Source organism: Falco cherrug, chromosome 10 (assembly GCF_023634085.1).
Source record: "Falco cherrug isolate bFalChe1 chromosome 10, bFalChe1.pri, whole genome shotgun sequence".
Lineage (NCBI taxonomy): Eukaryota > Metazoa > Chordata > Aves > Falconiformes > Falconidae > Falco > Falco cherrug.
In genome coordinates, this window is record NC_073706.1 from 20,002,170 (window position 1) to 20,022,769 (window position 20,600).

The 20,600-nt window shown below is 40.1% G+C and overlaps 1 protein-coding gene across 3 annotated transcripts in view; it reads right to left on the reverse strand.

Annotated features, from left to right (window-relative positions):
- Positions 1-20,534, reverse strand: part of CAPRIN1 (cell cycle associated protein 1) — a 35,847-nt gene extending 15,313 nt beyond the window's left edge. The window contains exons 1-9 of one of the 3 annotated variants that reach the window (XM_055721556.1): positions 20,385-20,534; positions 19,865-20,055; positions 10,409-10,471; positions 8,421-8,507; positions 5,599-5,837; positions 5,405-5,487; positions 3,314-3,451; positions 1,875-1,927; positions 1,702-1,788 (exon numbers count right to left, since the gene is read on the reverse strand). In XM_055721556.1, the coding sequence (XP_055577531.1) occupies positions 1,702-1,788; positions 1,875-1,927; positions 3,314-3,451; positions 5,405-5,487; positions 5,599-5,837; positions 8,421-8,507; positions 10,409-10,471; positions 19,865-20,053 (939 nt within the window). In that variant the 5' untranslated portion in view covers positions 20,054-20,055; positions 20,385-20,534. Of the gene's footprint in view, positions 1-1,701; positions 1,789-1,874; positions 1,928-3,313; positions 3,452-5,404; positions 5,488-5,598; positions 5,838-8,420; positions 8,508-10,408; positions 10,472-19,864; positions 20,164-20,384 lie in introns of those variants that run through there. The other 2 variants (XM_055721557.1, XM_014285726.2) reach the window with 2 other exon arrangements.
- Positions 20,535-20,600: the final 66 nt, after the last annotated feature.

Below are 20,600 nucleotides of genomic sequence, written 5' to 3' on the forward strand. Positions count from 1 at the left end.
TTGGGACAGGAAGGACAACTGACATATATATTCTTTGTATTGCATTGTTCTATGCAAACAAAGCTGAAGAGAATCCAGATTTAGCAGACTAGTTCAGACATGGAAAATGAAGCGTTTCTGAAATCAGTCTGATAAACTACAACTTGAATTATTTTACCATACTAATACAGTTACTGCATATTATTATACCCATGAGGAAGTGTCTTGAGTTTTCAGCTGCGCAATATACAGCCTTACAGCTGAAGAACAGAGGGAAGCACAACAGGCTTCAATTGTAAGGACATTTCCTATACTCCTGTGTCTTCATCCGTACTACCTAATAGTAGGAAACAGAAAGAACTGAACCTCTAACCTACTCTGGACAGTTGGTAGAAACGCAGATGTAATCTGGGTATATTCAAGACAGATAGAAGCCAATCAAGCTAACTTTAAAATACTGTGTCTTGTAAGAATACCCCAATCAAGCATGGCTTTACTGTGTGTTTTTGGAGGGTTTCTTCATGTTTTTTATTTAAGGGATTTCTTAAATCACATTCAATAGCAGTGATATTTTAGAGGTTTTTAAGTAAGGGAATAGAATACTATGACAAGATTCTACCAAATCATTCACATACACGGCAAAATTGTCTAACTCGTTCTAGAAGTCTCACACCCATCCTAAGTATTATTAAATCTCTTAGTAGTCTTCAGGTACCATAAGATACAAATTTCAGCCAGATCGAATGTAAAATCATGTGGATTAGATTATAAGATCAAAATGGCGGCTCTCTTTTTCACCACTTGATGGAACAATGAACACTTACTCCACTCCTACACTTAAAGAGCCTGAAGACACCAAGGAAGAGAGTGTAAAAGAATTGACCATCTCTAAGTTGCTGCTGCAGAAGGCTAAAATGAATCAAAAAATAAGTCTCCAGCACCTGAAAGATACTGCTCATACCTGTTCCTAACAGAAGGACACAACCCAAGTTCCAACATACCGAACAAGTTAATGACTCCATATGACTTGTCCTTTCCAGTACACGAAGAACACAAATTCTAGTCTAATAAAATCACGGACTTGCACATGTAGTTAAGTCAAAAGTCTAGATTACTAGACTGGGAACGGATCCCAATAGCAATATACCACAAACATCACAATGAACTATCCCTCAACTGCAAAGGTGTAAAAAGTTAAATAACGAAGAACTACAGTTTTTGAATGCAGAGGTGTACATACAAGCATCTTTTAACATCAAATTATGTGCACAGGAATCTGGAGTTGGTGTTAGTTGAGACACTAATTTTCAGCTCCCTCTGCATGGAACGGCTCAATGAAATGCATAAGTACGCCATGCTGTCAGCAGCTGGGTAGATAAACGTAGAGTTCTACATTTGTAGCAAAGTTCTCTTAAAAAAAAAAAAAAAAAGCTCTAGAATCTTTTAAGTCTTTTTAAGCCTAAGACTCTTAAGGTTTCATGTTTCCAAGCAAGCCACTATTGAACAAAAGCAAGTTCTCTGCAAACTTAGCCAGACTGCATTGTTTTTATTTTAGGTATTCCTGAGCTGAGTATGTAATTGAAGAGTGAGTAGTGATTCCAAGCCTACTTAAATATATGTAAATATACTGGGGGGAAAAGGGTGCAATACTAAAACCTATCATGAATTGTGAGTCAGCGGAAACAGGGATTGCAATTTTACCTGCAGTACACAAGATCTTACCTCAACCGTTTCAACTGTCCACTCATCTACCTGTTCCTTCTCACTACTGCTGAACTGAGTCTCTGCCATGAATTGTCTGTTTACATACTAAAATAAAAATAAGAAAGGGTATGAAAGTAAAAGTAAGTGGCATTAAAGCTATACAAAATGACAGTCTTTCCAGTGAATACTACCTCAGTTGATTCAACTTCAGTTGGTTCAGTAAATTCTTCTGCTGCATCAGGCTCTGTAAGAAAAATACCATTTATGTGAAAAAAAAACCAAACCACAACTACATGTTACAGACCTAGAAGACACAAAGTCTGTTGAAAAAGTCTCCCCCAATACAAGTCGAATTTTAAAAAAGTCTGGTGCATTTTTGCTATAGTCATTTACCAAACCCATTTACTTCAAAGAAGTGTTCTGGACTACTGGTACACAGAAGTACAGCTAAGTGTAAAACTGAATGGACACACATTTACTCCTGAATGACATTAATACCCAGTTACTAGAAGCTTGCTATACATTAAGGAAAGAGTCGCCCTGTCATACATCTTCAAGGGGATGGGACTTTGATTAGATCTGAAATTAAAGCCTCAGTATCACTGACTTGTAACATCAGGTTTGTTTCTGAACCCAGAAGATATTTGACTGTACAAGGTAGACAAAAAAGGAAACTTGTGTCTTGGAATGAAGAAAACAAAAACGTCAGGACATTAACAGAGAATCAGCAATAACAAAGATTCCCAGAGTTTTGAACTAAAAGGCAAATATTGTATTAAATTCTTGCTATGAAGAGTTATGTTCAGCTACTCCAAATTTCCATCTTCTCCACAACATATTCAAAAGGGAAAAAAGGTCATGGTATTTTTGCAACGTTTGGTACCACATTCTCAAATTTCTTAAGCATGTAAACATACTCTTCCCCTCTAACAATGGACATGGACTAAACTGGTGGGAACCACTGAAAATGGAAAAGCCTCAGGCAACAGTGTGTATTTATATATATATATACTATCAATGAACAAGATTTTGTTTATGAATCATAATGAGAATTTCTATAGAAAAAAAAGGAAAGAGATGTTGGCAATGATTTTAATTTGCATAAACTTGCTTCTAAAGAATGTTAGCCTGGGTTCTTATTTCACCAAATGACACACTGGACAGACAAATGCTGAAATAAGTGTTCAAAAGCAAGCACTACTAAGTGACTTTGTTCCTTCGTTCAGCTGACACCCCACACTTTGAACACTAAGCCTTTCCTTGCACATAACGGAAGACATTTACGATATGATCATTAGAAAGGATTACAGTTCCTCCAAAGAAGTAGCTGCCAAGAGTCAGCCTTACAGAGCTCTTCTGGAACACTGCTCTACTTTTTTTGTCCTCATGGCTCAGAGCAGGGCTGAATGAATGGCTGGCTGCCCCCATGTACACTGCCTGGCTGGGTGTATACCTGATTATCAAGAAGTGAGATTTCTAGTCAAAACACTAGTACATCTGAAGAATTCTGAGACAGGCTTTTTCAAGCTTAAAACTACATCTGCCATTTAATAATTCTGACAAATCCAAAGAGACAAGACAGTACAACAGGAACAAATATGCTAGTCCCAAGGCATCTTCATATTCTTACCAGCTTCTGCTACAGTGTCTTCTACTGCAGGTGTGGGCGTTGCCTCTTCTTCCTCACATAATCCGTTTTGATGGTTATGCGTGCTATCAAAGTAACTAGTTTGAAGAATACGTTCAACAATCTCCTTCAGCGCTTTATCTGGGAAAATGGAATAAATTAGACCTTAAGAGTAACTTCACCTTTTCACAGTAACATCACCTTCCTTCCCAAAGATCCCACATAGATTTTATTACCCTTTTGCTGGGTGCTGCCCCAAGCTAGTCCAGAGACACTACTGTTACCAGAATTTCTGCTTACTAGGTCATATTAAATAAGTCAATAAATAATTCACTTCTGTTGAGAATAACCTGAAGGGCAAGGAGAATCTCAGAGCATAGAATACTCTTCAGAACATTTGTGAAACACTTCAAAGTGAGGTAAAGTTTATTAATTTAATTACCATACTTTTATTCCTGCTATTTAAAAATCTCAGGTTGCTTAGTTTTCAGTTTCGTAAGTTTTAGAAACTCACTGAAGTTCCTACTTTAACTGAACTATTTATGATTTCCTAATTAAAAAAAAAAAATATATCCTTTCTGTAAGTCTATTTCTTACAAAACAACAGTCAGTACAAACAAATTCACACAGGTACCACCTTCACAAATGTTCTTCCCCTGGGGTGAAGTGGCTTAGAACAGCCTTTGTAAGTGAAATGAGCACAAGCTTGCACTCAGTGCTTCAGATGAATGCTGTGGCATCTTAAACCAAAACAGATCAGCCACACTGGCAAGGCAGCATTACTGACTGTCTAGGCCAGCAAAAACTAAGACTTAAAATGGAAGATTCACAATGTACGTCTGGCAAGTAATAGTCGCTATATGTATCAATGCATACAGAGAACATCACAGAAATACATTAACATTCATCCCCACTACAAGACAAAGCAAACCAGCAATGGCCACCAAAGACATCATTAAAAGCTCAACCTGAGATCCAGATACCAATACCCAGCCCAACTTCATCCAGTATGAGAACAAGTCTCCTTACTTAGATCAGCTCTCCTGAAAACTATCCCCATACCTTTGCCTTCCTCACCTCTTCCAAAAAAATATGTGGTACCTACCTTTGGTCTCTCACAAAGATCTAATATCACAACCATTTCAGACAAGTTCTTGCAGAACAAACATTAATTTAAAAAGTATTAACCTGGTACCTCCTCACCAAATTTCATTTCAACAATATAAACAATTTGAAGTTCTGCCACAAACAAGGAAAATCTTATTACCATTAAGGCCACAACATCTTACAATCTCCTGTGTATCATTCCTCAATAAAGCAGGTTTGATAACAATACCAATACTATCATTTCACTTTCTATGGACAGAACACAAAAAACTCCTTAACAACTCAAAATTAATATAATAAGGATAACCGAATAGGTTTTTTTTAAAAGGGGGAAAGTTATTAGCCATTTTACCTACAGAAAAGCATTACATCTCCCAAAACTTTCTCAAATCAATTATTTCCAATTAAGGGATTTCAAAAATTTCCTATGACGCAACTGCCTAGCAGAGCCATTTTCTTAAGGTCTTATGTTAAAAGCTACGTATCTGTGAAAGTTTACATTTTTGCAAGGAAGCAGTCCATCTGCAGGACCACACCCCAATTAACAATGTTAATCAATCAAAATAAGGCAAAACCAGAATGTTTTTTGCAACAGACAAGGGAAGCAGAACATGACACTAAATAAGGCCATGCCAATTTATATATTAGGTCATTCTATTGCCAAAAGCTCCTTGTTCACACACACATTTCCAGAAAACAAAGAATTGCTACTAAGCACCACCAGCAGCAGAATACTGCTGAAACAGCAGGAACAGACTAAGCTTAAATACCAAGTGATGCTGCATCAGTAAAAAAATAAGTAAGCTACACAGTAAGTTCACACTTCACTAAGTTACTCTGTTACAGTACAGCTAAGGTCTGAAAAAAAAGTAGCTACTCTAAAAACTCACAAAGATAATTAACTGCCAAAGTTCTCTTACAGCAGGCATTGTATTTTAGTTCAAGCACAAATTCAGCACGCTCTTTCTTAACAGAGACTATACTTACAGGTTGTTCCACAAACTGGTTTTTCCTTCCCTTCCAGTAAGTCCCACAGGTGAACAGATGCTTGCTCGTACTGTTCATTCAACCTTAAAACAAAAATTAGTAACAGTTAATTCCTTACCAAGTCTTTAAATTACCACAAATACATTGTTAACTGACCGACAATTACAAAGACCAGTACCTAACTGTAAGCCTACCTCATGTTCATGTCTCGTTCAGGGTAAACTAGCTTGTAAAACTCATCCAGCATTGTCAGTTCCTCCTCTGTCAGCACCGGTACTCCATTTGATCCTTGCTTCAAGTCACTGCGCACTTCATCATCACCCAACTTGTCCAAAATAAACTGTAGCTCTAGTACAGTCTTCAAACGCTTCTGCTCAGCTTCTTCTCGCATCAGTTGCTCCCTGCGAGCTGTCTTTTTTATTGTTTTCTGGATCTGTTTAAAATGAGAAGACATTTTAAATAGCCTAAACTTTAATTCCTTAGGGGGAAAAATAGATTTGAAATGTCTTTTATCGGAAAGTACAGGTGGATGTTGCTGTTCAACTGCCACTTATCAATCTAACATTACAGCACAATGTTCTGTGAAATTTCAAAGAGTTATCTTATAAGCAGTCAAAAGCCTGCAGATTAAGACAAACTTCAAAATCAATACTACAAACCTTGGATCATACTGGATTTTGGATCATATTCTTACTTGAAGTCTGTATCTCTGTACGACTTACCTGCAGTTCAGCCAAGTAACTGCAGTTACCATGTCTAAAGCTTTACAGGAACTCATTATTTAAAACAAGCCCAGCTTGCTATTCTCTGCTTCCCTTATAAATTATTCTGTAAATACTAAGCGGTTCTGATCTAGATGAAACTGGCAAAAATACACAAAATTAAGTACCTTTTAAACAAATCTGGCTATTTACCACTTCCAGCTTCCATAACTCAAGGAGGACTTATAGCAATTAGGAAAGGTAGAGAAGGGCAACTCAACTGATTAAGGGAACAGAGCAGTTGCCTTACAAGCACAGCTTAAGTCCTAGGTCCTTAATGTGGAGGAATAAGGGTGATCCAGATTTTTCATAAAAGCCAAAAAGGCCAGCAGATAACATGAACCGAGAGCAGTTATTCACCATATCCCATGACACTCAGAGGCATTCATTGAAACTACTAGGAAATCAACTTAAACCAGATAAACAAAAGTACTTTTTTCTTACACACCACAGGAGGGAACTCATGGAATGTTTTGCCATGAAAGGTTGGGAAGATAGTATAACCAAGTTCAAAAAGGATTTAAATAAATCCTTGGACACGAGGTCCACAGACAGACACTAAAGGGAACAGGAATGCATCCACTCTAACATTCTCAGTTTCATGGATGCTGGAAGGGAATGGATGACAGTTAATCATCAGCCTTGTACTCTACATAGTACCTTCTACAACTGCTGTCATAATAATGCTCCAAACGCATTACTACTATGAACCGACAGGACATTTCCTCCTTTCTTATTCTTAAACCAAGGACCTAGCCTCCAAAAATTCAGCTTGCTCACTTAGTAACTACAAAACTTTAATCTTCTCTTTCAAAAAAATTAACTCATGACATTAACTTTTCAATTAAGCATCTAAACTTCTTTTTTAAAACCAAAGACATCTAAAATCAACTGTATGAGAACTAACTCCAATCAGGAAAAACTGCAACCAAGTTTGAAAGCAGAGCACCAATTTATTACTTCTGGATTCACCTGCTGCTTATAATCGTCAGCTGACAAGGGAAATATTTCAGGACAAACTTGTTCAAAGAAGTTAGTTCTTCACTACTAAAACTGCAGAAATATACATGAAAACCCGATACAAAAAAAGCAAAAAAATGGCTTGGCTTTGAGGCCTACAAATTTACAAGCACATCAATTGCGTAAGCAGTTTACAATGTGAGGATGCTGACGCCCTTCAAATTACCACAGTCCATTCACAGATTAAATACACTCGTTAGACCAATCTGCTTCACTAACATCAACTACACAATACATACTTCCAACAAACAAATTTCCACATTTTTTTGCTCCTGAGATACAGCATCCCTGAATGGGACTGCACCAATGTTAATTCAAATTTTGATTTTTCCTGGCCAAAATAACTACAACTAGACCATGAAGTCTACCAATATTGCTGCTCTTTCCTTAGCTCATTAATTCTTCACTGCATTACTGCAATTCTTCACTGCATTACTGCATTTAGAATCTTCCAGTCCTGTGGAACGGGTTATGCTTTCAGCTTGCCCCAGAATTAATTCTTCCTTGCAACAATACTGTAGAGGTCTGAAGTGTGTCTTTGAGCAGCTCTTGGCACAAAAAATAAAGCAAAGCTGTTCATATAACTAGAAATGTCTACTAGAGTTTTCAAACTTATTCTTGATAAACTATGATTTTATACCCTTGATAAAACACCAAGCCTGTTTTATCACCTGTTTTACTAATATTCAGTTAACTTATCCTTTACAAAAATAGTATTCATCTTGTCTCATACTGTTTCAGACTATTTGCAAGGAACAAGACAGCAAGAATCTTGAAAAGAGGAACTGCAATGCTTTCAGTTGCTGAGACTTTATACCCTACAGTAATACAAAGAAATGAAAAAACCCTCAGCCACTTGCCAAAGAGAGCAGCCCTGTGAAATCAATTTCTTTTAAGAAAATGTTACTATTGGCAGTTAAGTGGCTCTATAATGTTGCATAACAGGCCTTGTTTGCAATCACACTGTTTTCAACAGTTATGTTTTCTTAGAAAACTACCACATTATTTTTGTTCCCATACATTCATGTAGCCCATCAGAAAAATCTTTTAGGAATAGTCTTCAGAAAACATGATAAACTAGTACATGGAGTAAAAGAAAACAGCCAAATACACAAGAAACCACAAGCACTTCATCCTTCTAAAGGGGTGACTACTGCATCTAGCATCAGTGGAAAAAAAAGTTCAAAGACTAACTGTTTGGATAGCTCACATTGCACCACTTGCTCTTTACTTACGTCTTGGCTCAGAGCCATAAAACTCCTCTGCAGCTCTTTAGCAAATTCCAGATTATTTGTCACTTCCTGATATTTTGACACTGCATCCTTAAAAAAAAAAAAAAAAAACAACACAGAAGTAAGCCATCACAAACAGAACACAAAATACATACTTCCAACAAATTTCCACATTTTTTTTGCTCCTGAGACACAGCATCTCTGAATGGGACTGCACCAATGTTAAGTCAAATTTTGATTTTCACTGGCCAAAATATTGAAGACTTTGTCTTTAGGGTCTCTAGTTCCTTAGACAAATATGCTAAAGCATATGCACATACAGGCTCACACGCATTACATACTAATTTCATGTCTAGCTTTAGCCAGTTTCTGACAAAAACTAACTGCAGGACCAGGGAATGGGGGAGAAGAGTAAACTGGCAACTCAATACCACTCAAGAGATAAATGTTTTGAGAATTAATGCATTTTTATTTTGAGTCAGAGCCAAAATCAAAATGCTATATGGAGCATAACGTTCCCTTCCCCAGAAATCTATTAAGAAACGCTATTTTCTTAAATCTTATATTCTTATTTGCACCAACGCAATCCAAGCTCCTTAACGCAGTACTGAGTTTGCAGTACTGAGAAGTTACAGAAAATCAATCTGGGAAAAAAAAACCCAACGAAACAGCTAAGACATTTATACTCCTCCTGTGACAAAATTAATAATGGGTATGTTCTTGGTAAGGGACATTGAGCCAAAGAAAAAGTAAGGCCCTACTTCATTTGAAAAGCAAGGAACATGAACTGTATTTGTTAGGGATTTTTTCCCTTAAGGATTTCCATTTGTCATTTAGCTAAGAAACTTATGCATATATACATATCACACATTAGGTGATAAAAATTCATCCTTCTTAGCCGATTTGCAGAAGCAGAAGACGTAAGTGAAGTAAGTATTTTCAGCATTTCTCCAACCAAAAAAGATTTTATCATTATGAAGTCTGGTACTCAGGCTGTGGTCCCCATAAAATTGAACCATGAGCTTCCCTCCTCAATAGGAAATTTTAGTTATTTCCTTTGCTCAAACAGACAACTTACTGTGGTTTGTTTTCATAATATGCCATTAAAAAAGATACACAGATCAGTGATACTCCAGTTTTCAGTTGTCACAGACTAAAAGTGAAGTCTAGACAAATGAAAAGATCACATGGACCAAGGGAAGCAGCTAATTCCTTTAATTGTGAACAGCTGCAATAGTTGCAGGGTACTTATTTTTTTTTCCTTCACTTTTTTCAATGTTAAAAATCATCAAGAAAATGTTGATTACTGACATCTGGTAATCACTTTGTGTGTCAATATGCATATTTGCATCATACAACTGAATTTAATTTGGCATTTGCTTTATATTTACTACAATTGGAAAACTGCTGTTCAGTCAAGCTCTGTAATAACCTACTTCTAAGAACCAGCCCCAACAAGGAGAGAAGCAGCACAGATGCACTAAGTCCAGCTTATCTAGAGCATCACATCTGCTGCACTGATAGCTCACATAGGGACGTAGCTTATTTTCAGAGCCTTTGGTCTAAGCAATGTTTTTAACTAGACTGCACAATATTTACAAGCTACCACTAAGTGACTAAGCTCCTTAAATTCTCTCTGGGCACATTTTCTGTGAAGAAAAGGATGATGTCCAGAGAACCTCAAAGGTATCATTTAATGCTTTCAATAGTCCCAGGTTATAACACATGCCAATTTTTACCACAGCTTCTTTACAGTCTAACCTCAACAAGCATAAAGCATTAATACATGTTCTTCTACCTGTTCTTTCAGTTTCCGATTAACACAAAAACTGCCATGTTCTAGGCAACAAAAAAAATGAGGCCAAATCAGATCTCAGAAAAATCTAGCTTTTACCAAAGGGAAAGGGGAAGCGAAATTCATCCCTCCCTTCCCCACCAAGATCACAAAGCAACTGAACAGAGATCTGTTGAGTGTTTTTTTTTCTTTTTACCAGTTGATCTTGATTCAGACGTTCTCCCTTGTTCATTCGTTCCTGGTAATCATCAAGTTTGCTCTGAAAAGAAAGAAAAATGCTATTATGAAGAACCAAAATCAGGTTACTGCTTTTTTCAACTTGTGCTAACAAAATTAGGTACAATAAAATTACAGGAAACATAGACCAACACATTACACATGCACGCAACCATCACATAGAAATTGTACCCAAGAAAAATTGTCTTCTGGGCTAAAAAAATATGTAAATACTTCCCCTAAGAGATAAATATTTTAACCATGTTTATTTGGCTATCACAATAGGTCTTCACAACTATTCTTAATTTCTGAGGAAATACACATTCCTTCTAATGGGGAAAGCACAATGCACACTTCCTTCAGTCCAAACAACAGAGCTGAACTCAGTTCCCAGTCAGAGCTTATTACCACTGTATCACTACAATACCAAAAACACGACTGCAAAAACCCACTGCCAATGCTATTAAAATTCAGAACTGTAATTCTTTGTAGTTGCATCAGTTTAGTTTTAAAGACTTTAAAACAGTTGCTAATCCTTTATGCAAGAATGCCCACCAACACAATTTGTATTAATAGCTCTAAAATATTTTTTGCTCAAGAGCATTAAGATTTCTTTTTCATGGGGAGAAACTGAAAAGGGAATTGTTAGGTTAATTTTCAGCAGGATCAGGTCTCTAATCTGCCTAAATATGAAACCATGGAAAATACTGACATTAGCCAGAAACAGGTAAAACTTATGCATGCCCAAGTGACAAAGATTCTACAGGCTAAGTAGAAAGGTTCTTAGAAAGGAAGCAAAGTCTGCACGAATAATACTCCCAACTGTTAAGGTCTAGGTTTTTGCCATATCTATATTATCACATATGATCATATCTTTTATGGAATGTGCCTTGATCTTATTAAAAGAAAGCTATCAAAATGAATACTTAATTATTACCTTTCCCAAGCTAGTATAAAAACAACATGAAAAAGCAAAGCAAACAGAAACACTTCATTCTGAATGAGAAAGAATCAAAACCCTGATGCAATCTTTGTTTCAGAGTTTATTTTCCACCAAGTGACAGGGTTTTTTTGTTATTGCTGGTTTTGGGGTTTACTATTTTTGTTAAAGGACATTTCAGTTCTAGTATTTTACTGGTATTTTTCTAGCTAATTGAACTTCTATGCTCCATCTCAGACCTTTTGGAAAGATAAGCCTGTGAAACAGTTTAAGAAAGCTCCTCCTACAAAGCATTCAATGCCAAGCATCATTTACTGAAACACATAACCACCCTTAGGAGACTTGGTCCTTCTGATGGCACCCAGTGCCAACAATTCATTTCTTTGGAAATCCTACAGGTTAGATGCAACAATTAACTACTTAATCTTTCAGTATCAGAGCCAGTAACGGCCTAAGCAAAGTCAAAAACGTTCCTGAGCTCCAAAAATACATTACTGGGAATTTCATGCTGGGGACAGACACTAGTAGGGTAATAGTCATCAAACTCAGCAGCCACAGTTGATAAAAAAAAAATATCAACAAAACAGCCCTGAAGAACATTTAGCATATTGGAAATATACACAACAAGAAATAAGTTCACTTTACTCTTCTACATACTGATTTTAGAATAGATGACAACATGGTTGGACAATGACAGAAGTTGTTTTCATGATTTAAGAGAATGTAGGTAAGCTGTGAAGTCAAAAGGGAGGGTAAAGAGCTCAAACGTTGCAGCGCCCCAGTGCAAAGCCAGCGAAGTTAACTGACACCTCCACTGCCTAAGGCAGCTTAAATCCTACAGTGAACTGGCTTTGCAGACAAATTTTTTTAAAGTTGTTACTTGCTCAAGTCACTTGCTCCCATGCTGCAGATTACAATTCCCTTGATCACACACTGAAGCAATTGTTTGTGAGGCTGCACAGTAAATAGACTGCTAAGGTGAGCCAGTTTAAACAGTGTCTACAAAACTACAAAAATGCATTAAGAAAACCCAACAATTTCTGTGATCCAGTTTCCAACACAAATCCATAAACAACAACAGTAAACCAAACAGGACAGAACATCAAATTCTAAAGGAATGCCGCTGAGGTCAACTTTGTTGAAGAAAACATATATTGCAAAATTACACTGCAAAACACTCATATAATCCATTTTGGTGGCTAAGGGCATAAGGGAGAGAAGAGACAAAAATACCCTAAAGAACTACAATTGTTTCTGCATACCTTTTCCATGCAGCCTTACTTCAGCATGGGTGGTATCTTCAGATTGAGAATACTGCAATAACATACTCAAAAAGTGGGTTAAGTTTTTCTTAAGAAAGATCAAATATTCCTAGGTCTAATGTAAATGCTTTGTTCATTTTTATTCAGTAGTTTATCAACTAAAAAGCAAGGGTAATATGTCTATTTCTAACCATTAGGAATAGAAGGAAAGTTACTTCTTGTCACTTTTTTCTTCGTTAAAAACATTCCTATCAGAAAAGCTAAAGAAGGAAAGCCCTTTCAGCTGCAATGCAGGGGACAAGCAAATGCGTGTTTAGCTTTATGTTACCACAAAGATTTCAAATGCCAAGTAAGTATTTTTCTATCATCTCAAACATCCAAATGCTGCATTACACAAAAATATTCAGGAAGCAAAATGCTTTCTTTTTAATCTATACTGTCAACTAACAGCAATCTAAAAGCAGCATTAGTGTTGTAAAATAACTGCAGTAAAATTTCTGCTTAGCAACCTACTGCATCTGCAAAAAGTAAAGATTTTCATAATTTCATCCCTCCTTCCACAACTTCATCCTCGCTCATCGTGGATATAGATCTTGACGCACAGCAGCTAAACCAGCAGAAAAAAAACCCACCACCAAATCAAGTTTCAAAGTGAGCACACAAATTGTCTATTAAACAGCTCATGAGTCAGCAGACCCCAGTTCTGCCGACAGCAAGCCACCATGCCTCAGCTCTTTTTCCACCAAGATGAAGTATTTTAGAGCTCCCCAGGAGAAAACCACTCCATACAGGCTACCAGGCATGGGGGAGGCATGGGGAAGGTGGTGGTGATCATTGCTTAAGTATGCCCTAGATTTTATTTTAGCAGGAATCCAAAATTGAATTACTTTATTATGGTGACAGATACCCTCCTCTCACTCTCAAGTTCTTGTTACCTCCTCTGAATCGCTTCAAAAAAGCAATCTTAAAGTGAGGAGAAAAAAAAAAGTATCAAAGAACCCCCCCAAAAAACCAGTTACATGACATTAGCTTCAAAAACAATACGTTTTTAAAATGCCTGACCACTCAGCTGTGCTGTTACAGTCATTTACAGTGCTATGCTATAAACTGGTTCACTGGAATGATCTGATTAAAAATAACCCTTAAAAAAGGGCCAGGAGCAGGAGGGAAGCACTATATTTAACCAGATAATTTCAATTGCATGGTTCATACCAGAAACAACAGGACAAGTGTATGTGACAAGCTACAAGGTGGAAGGGGAGAAAGTAACCCCTTCAACCACCTGAAGTAAACATTTTGTTAGGCACACTTCACTACAAGAAAAGATGGAGGGGACTACTGCAAGTCTGTTCTCTGAGACATCTCAATAACAGCATATATTTTTTAACAGCATCAAGCAATTAAGATAATCCAAAATTTGAAATAGCCGCCTAATACATTTTGCACTGAAGCAAGGAAAAGCTAAGCTACAAAACAGAAGCTTATTAACCTGTTTCACATTTGTACATTGTGATTTATCTGCTCTCCACCATTATCTTGACGCTCACCAGTTTCAGTTCTTAGCAAAGACTGCCCAAAAAATACATATATAAAAATCAAGTCTTCCCATTTCTTCAGGAAAAACAGGCAGAAAAACAATCAAAAAGGTAAAACTATCAGTTTAATGAAACATGGAAGTTCAGAATCTCTCAGAAATGGCCAGAGTTCTCACACTTACTGTCTGGGTACACTTCCTACTATATATACACATCTAAAAAGTCCCAGGAAGCTGTTTCAGTCCTGAGTTACAACCAAGAAGCTGTCATAAAACATTAACATCAATACTCTGGAACATAAAACGCTTACAGGTCTTCTGTTTAAACTGCACTTGATTTTGAAATAACAATTGTAAATATTCTTGCATTTTTTCACCAAAGTCTGCTAAGTTTAACAGTTTAGAGAAAAGTATCTCCACACCGTATCGGCTTTTAAGCAAGTGACAAAGACACACCAATTCTGAAGACCGCAGTCTCCTGATCAGCTTACCCCAGAGGAACTGATCACAAAAGGGGTATTCTCCTGCCCACCCCGTGCCAACAAGGACAGCCGTATGGCTAGACTGACACCTGGGTCAGCAGCCTGATGCAACCAAACCCATACAGAGCCAGAGGTATAAAACCAACCAGGATGGGAACCACTCCTTCCCCCAAAGAAATGCAGAACCAATGGATACATGCAATCTTCAAAATGTAAAGCTTTTGAACTGAGTTGACAACAGAGAAAAAAAGATACTACTTCTTCAGTAACCAGAACTAAGTTAAGCCACAGATGAATGAAACTTCTAAAAATTTTGGTAGCTGCGTATGTATGATCTCCTTCCAAATCACCATACAGTATTTTGTATAGAAACACCATGAACCTACAGGTAAGGTGAGTACACTGCAAGAGACCTAGATTTCATTCTACACATCATTTATTTTCAAAATGAGTTATTTTTACAACAGCAAGTGAATCCTAGAACACAAATTGGGTTCTAGAACACAAACGGGGCTCTCCCAACACATTCTGTGTATCTTTTTCTTCTGAAAAAAAAACCACAGCATCCACAAAATATCAAAAGCATCTGAAAAACTTAAATAACCCAAAGATCTTCCACAGCTTGTAAGACTCATCACGTACCTGCTTAACAGAATGTGCTATGAGACATAACCTCTATGCTACATACGACTGTTAAAAACAAAGCAGAGCCAGCTGAAACCAGAAAGTACCAAACAACATCTAATTTCACAGATAAACCTGCTTGATTTTTCAGAGATGAAGCTTGGTTATCCAAAACTGCTATTAGGAGAGGCTTCAAAGAAAGATTTGGGTTTTCAATACACAGTTTCAAATGAATTTTACAATTTATTGGTTTCAAAATCATATTTAATTTCCAAAAGATAAATTTCAAACCAAGCTTCACAAGGAAAGCTTCTGGAGACACTCACAAGCCTTGAGCATCCAAGTGGCCCAAATAATCATGTAAAAGCGCTTGAAAGTGTTGCTACCAACCAGCTACTTGAAGCATGGCACTCGTCTGCTATCATTAGCTACACATACAAGAATAGAAAACTGATCCCAGCTTTTACTATAGGTTTGTAACCGTTCCCCATGGGAAACCCAACATTGTATTGAACCAAGTCATATCTACCTGAAATATCCATCTACTGCTCCAGTGAAAACTCTTGCGTAAAAAGGACAAAACCACTTTTTAAGTATTCATTTTTAAACCCAGTCAGGATTACACTTATTTGGAAATTCAGAGACAGGCTGATAAAGCAACAGCACCTTCAGTTACCAGCTACAGCTAAAACATGCAGTCTTTTTAACTGTATATGTCAATCTCAAGCCATGTCAAGTAGTTTAACCTAACAAGTGTATTTCATATTTACAGCTGCCCAAGAATAATCTTTGTGATCACCTGCCCACACCTTAAACCATGTCTTAGCAAATGAGGTAATTTATCCAACAGAACATTTGGTTTTAAAAACTGTTTTTACATAGCTCATGCTGTATTACACAAGCAGGAAGCAAAAATAACTTTTATTTGTCATTGTATCCAAACACTAGTTTGGTCTACACTCAATTGGCTTAATTTGGAAAGGTTTTTTCCCTCAAAGAAACCCAAAAAGCACAAGCGGCAGGGAGAGTAAGAAAATCCAAGTTTTACTGAAGTTATTTTGTCCCAGGGAACCTGGAAAGCTAGCAGGGTAGCTAGTAGGATTCTCACCTCAGACACCTAACAAAAGCCTAGAGGAGTTCATGCAACTTCTAAATGAACTAAGCTTGCCAACATCCACTCCCCAGTTGCATGTCTGAAGGTCTTGTAGAGAAATCTTCAATTACCCCCCCCCCCACGAACACACAAATACCTAGTCATCTCAGAAAAAAGGAGGAAATCAGGATAGCATTCCCATCATTCCCAGATAAAAAGAGATGAAGAGAACACAGACGTTTTCAGGCCACGTTTTCACATACATTTTTCAACAGCAATTCAATTTATCCGAGTCCCTTTTAACACAGGCAATACTCATTCTTCAAAATAACGAGGCCACTTTTAGGAAGAGAAAATGGAAGTACAGGTAATAATCTAGATTTCTAGTCAATATAGAAACATTCAGAATATATAAAACTAAGTTAAAAATATTATGACTTGAAATTGTGTACTCTATTTCGATGGTCACCTCAATTTTATCCTCAAGAGTTTAGAACGAAACACATGACACTAAATTACTTCAGAATTTCTTCTTTCTTCATAATGAGTGACCTTTCCTCAACTAAAAGCTGCAGACCATTTAAAACCCAAGATGGTACCTCTCTTACAGAGCAATGTTTTTCATCCTTCAAATGCATGTCTAAGCATATTTTTTTATTTGTTCTCAAATACAAAGCTCTCAAAATCACCTATACTGGCCTTCATTATCAGCCAATGACAAAGAAAGGTTTAAACGTTCAACTAAGCACAAGTCTTTGCACTGAGATTTACTGATTTTTTTTTTCACCCACTCCTGTCAGTGCAGTATCCAGTACCATTTTACTTTCTGGATGGCTAAAAAAATAACAGATATTGTCAAAACATGCAACATAAAGGAAAATTAATCCATCTGTGTAGTTAAATAAATTTATTGACAAGTAAAATAAAAATACAGATGTCCATGCGTACAGTAAGTTGTTTTCAGGACAGTAAGCACACAACACTATTGACGAGTGTTGTTACTAAAGGACTGTTGATTCCTCCACCAAGGGAGAGGCTCAAACCCACAAATCAGTAATCCTGCTTTGATACACCAAGAACAATTTACCTCCTTACTTCTACAGTGTTTCAGTGAGAGTCATCCTTCAGTAAGTTTCAGAACTTCCTCAGCCTGTTAAAGACTCAAGAGAAATGTTTGAACTTTAACTCATCAGTGTGAGAGCACACTTAGCTTTTCTTTTTCAAGATCCAGCCTTTGCCTTTCCTTTTAATCCCATACGTGCCTCAAAAACAGACGCTTTAATTTTAACGGAACACCTTTCAGCAGAAGCCATTTCTAGCAAAAAGGCACTTCATCCCCTCTAATCATTTGCTACGATACCATATTTATAAAAAAATAGTGACAGCAGCCACAGATAATACAAAACCCACCCAAAAAACTAGGGCCTTCGTGAGACCAGTATCACCAATTTTCACCCTCTCTTGCCAGAGCAATAGAATCCCACCCATCTTTGTAACTTAAGATACTATGGAAGTTGACTGAAGTCCATTCAAATGGAATGGAATGGTGAAGGCAAGTGTAAAAATAGGTGTAAATTACTTATAAAATAAGGTAAATAAAAACACTACTAGAAAGGAAAGCTGACCCGCACACCAGTAAGTGTGCTTATCCTCTTTATTACTTCCAAGTACAGAACAGATCAGCAGAATGTTCACCTGCTAATTTTAGTTTTAAAGACACGTTTTGAACATCATAGAACAATATTTTTAGAGGATTTCTGTGTGTTAGATACAATGATTGCTTCAAACCATTCTACTGTATTGAAACAACTAGAGGCGTACATAAAGATCTGTAGTCTTGCTCAAGTTGAGGACCACTGTTCTTGTGTGTGCGCACATTTATATGTATTAATGACAAGTTTAAGACAGACATCTTGCCTGTCTATACATTACAGTATTCAGACAAGCATCAAGAAAAGATCCTCTGATTCTGAAACTTATCTAAAAGCTCCTAGCTTGCTGCTTTCTCTTATTTCATTGCTAAAAAGCAGGAAAATCCCACACTCATTTTTTAAGTGAGAAACTGAACTGCACACATCTTTAGAGGTAAGGCGCAGCTTGTTTCATTTGCAACTGACCTGTACAGCCTAATTTAACACCAGTATTTCTACTTTATACAAATACAGAATACTAGTCTAGACTACCATGATCTAAAGTGCTAGTTAAAATCAATAGAAAAGTACTTGTGCCCATTCACTTCTACGAGCAAAAACAGATTTAGGGCTTCAACACTGACATAAAATTATTTTGTCGTATTCCCTCATTTTAGCTTAGTAAGACAGAGTTTTGAAGCAAGTCTTCAGGCTACAGGTACATTAGCCTTTTTTCTGATCGACACCTCATGCTCTGTAGGTTGGAAAACTCGCTGAGGCTCATTTAATCTAGCAACACCGAGCACTGAGTGGGTGCCACATAAACTGTAAGTAACCACGACACCCTTTTTCTCTCCTGTCACAACTCGAACCCGTCCAAGGACCACGGATTTAGTCGCTGCTATTTCTAAAAATAACTCCTTAAAGGCCGCTGCCAGCTGACCTAAGACTCCCAAAGGGGTGAGCTTAGGGCGATGAAAAACGAGAGACGGAAAACCCGCTGGGTGGGGTGGCCGGCGGCCCCCGGCTTTGTGCAGGCAGCTGCCACAATGCAGTTCCGTCGGAGAGGCTGAGGCGGCCTCCGCCGCCGCCATGTTAGCTCCCGCTTCCATGTGCCCGGGCTCCGAGGGGAGCCCGGCGCACCGCAGCCTCTCCCCGCAGCTCGGCGCTCCGGGGCGGGGAGGGGGAGCGCTCCCGCGGCGGCGGCGGGGCTCCGGGGCGGGGGGGAATGGGGGAAATCGGGGCCCGTTCCCTGCGGCGAGCCGAGAGCGGCGCTGGGCCTGGCCCAGCCGAGGGAAACAAAAGGCGGAAGGGGGGGGGGGGGGGGGAAGGGAACCGCGCCACCGAGGGGTCTCGCCGGCAGCGGGGAGGGGGCCGCGGCCCCGGGGCTGGAGGCGGGCGGCAGCCGCGGCCCCTCCGGTCGCTGCCGCACGGGGGTGCGGGAGGGGAGCGCGGCCCGCAGCCTCCCTCCCTCCCGGGGCCGCGGGAGAGGCCGGCCCACACAATGGGCCGGGGGACCCCCGAAAGGGAGAGGGGAAAGGCCGGGAGAGAGACACTCGCCCTTCTGGAACCTTCCAGCGGGCGGCCCCTGGGGGCGACGCCAGGAACAACCCGCGCAGGCCGCAGGCTCCCTCACCCAGGGACCGGGTGGGCACGGCTGAAGGGACCGGCCGGCCTAAGAGGAAGTAAACCAGAACGGGACCGATCGACGGCCCCTTCAGGCGGCCCGGCGGCGGGGCCGAGGCTCGCCATAAAGCAGGACCCCCGCAGGCTGAGGAAAGGGGACGAGGAGGATGGGCGACCAAGGGCCCCGGGGCCCACCCTGGGGGCTGGGAGGGGGACGGGAGGGCCGCCGAGGACGGGAGGGCACCTTTTTCTTCTCCAGGTTGCGCAGCTTTTTGTCGATCACTCCCAGGATCTGCTTCATGGCCTCGGTTTGCACCGAGGTGATGCTGCCACCCGACGCCTGCGGGGCGGCCGCCGCTGCCGGGGCAGCCTCACCGCCCGGGCCCGCTTTCCCGCTGCTGCTCGCCATAGTGCTGTTGGTAGCCGAGGGCATCTCTGCGTGAGAGAGGGAGAGAGGAGAGCGCGGGCGCGTTAGGGGGAACGGACCGCCGGAGGGGACACGAGGGAGGGCGGGCGCGCACACGGCCGCTTCCCCACGCCCAAAGGCGCGCGCGCGCGCACACACGCGGGCCGCACCTGCCAGCGCGCGCTCACACCCACCCCCCCATACACACCCCAACCCAGCCGCGGGGGCGCGCCGGGCCGTCACGTGACCGCGCCGCCTCGCGCCGCCGCCGGCACCCCCTCGCCCCGCCAACGGTCATTCCCCTCAGAGCTCGCTCCCTCCCCCGCCGGTGTCCGGAGGGCCGCGCCACCCTCCTCACCCTGTGCGTGAGTGGCCCGGGGGAGGGGGGGACTCAGTGCGCCGCGCTCTCGCTCTAAGAATGGCTGCCTCAGCCGACTACCGGCCCCGCCGCCCGCGCTGCTCCTGCTACCTCTGCGCCGCGATACTAGGGGAGAGAGCGAGGGCGCGCACGCCAGCGCGTAAGGCAAGGCGGCCCGGGAGCGAGCAGCGCGGGGTCCTCGCCGCTTGGGTGTGC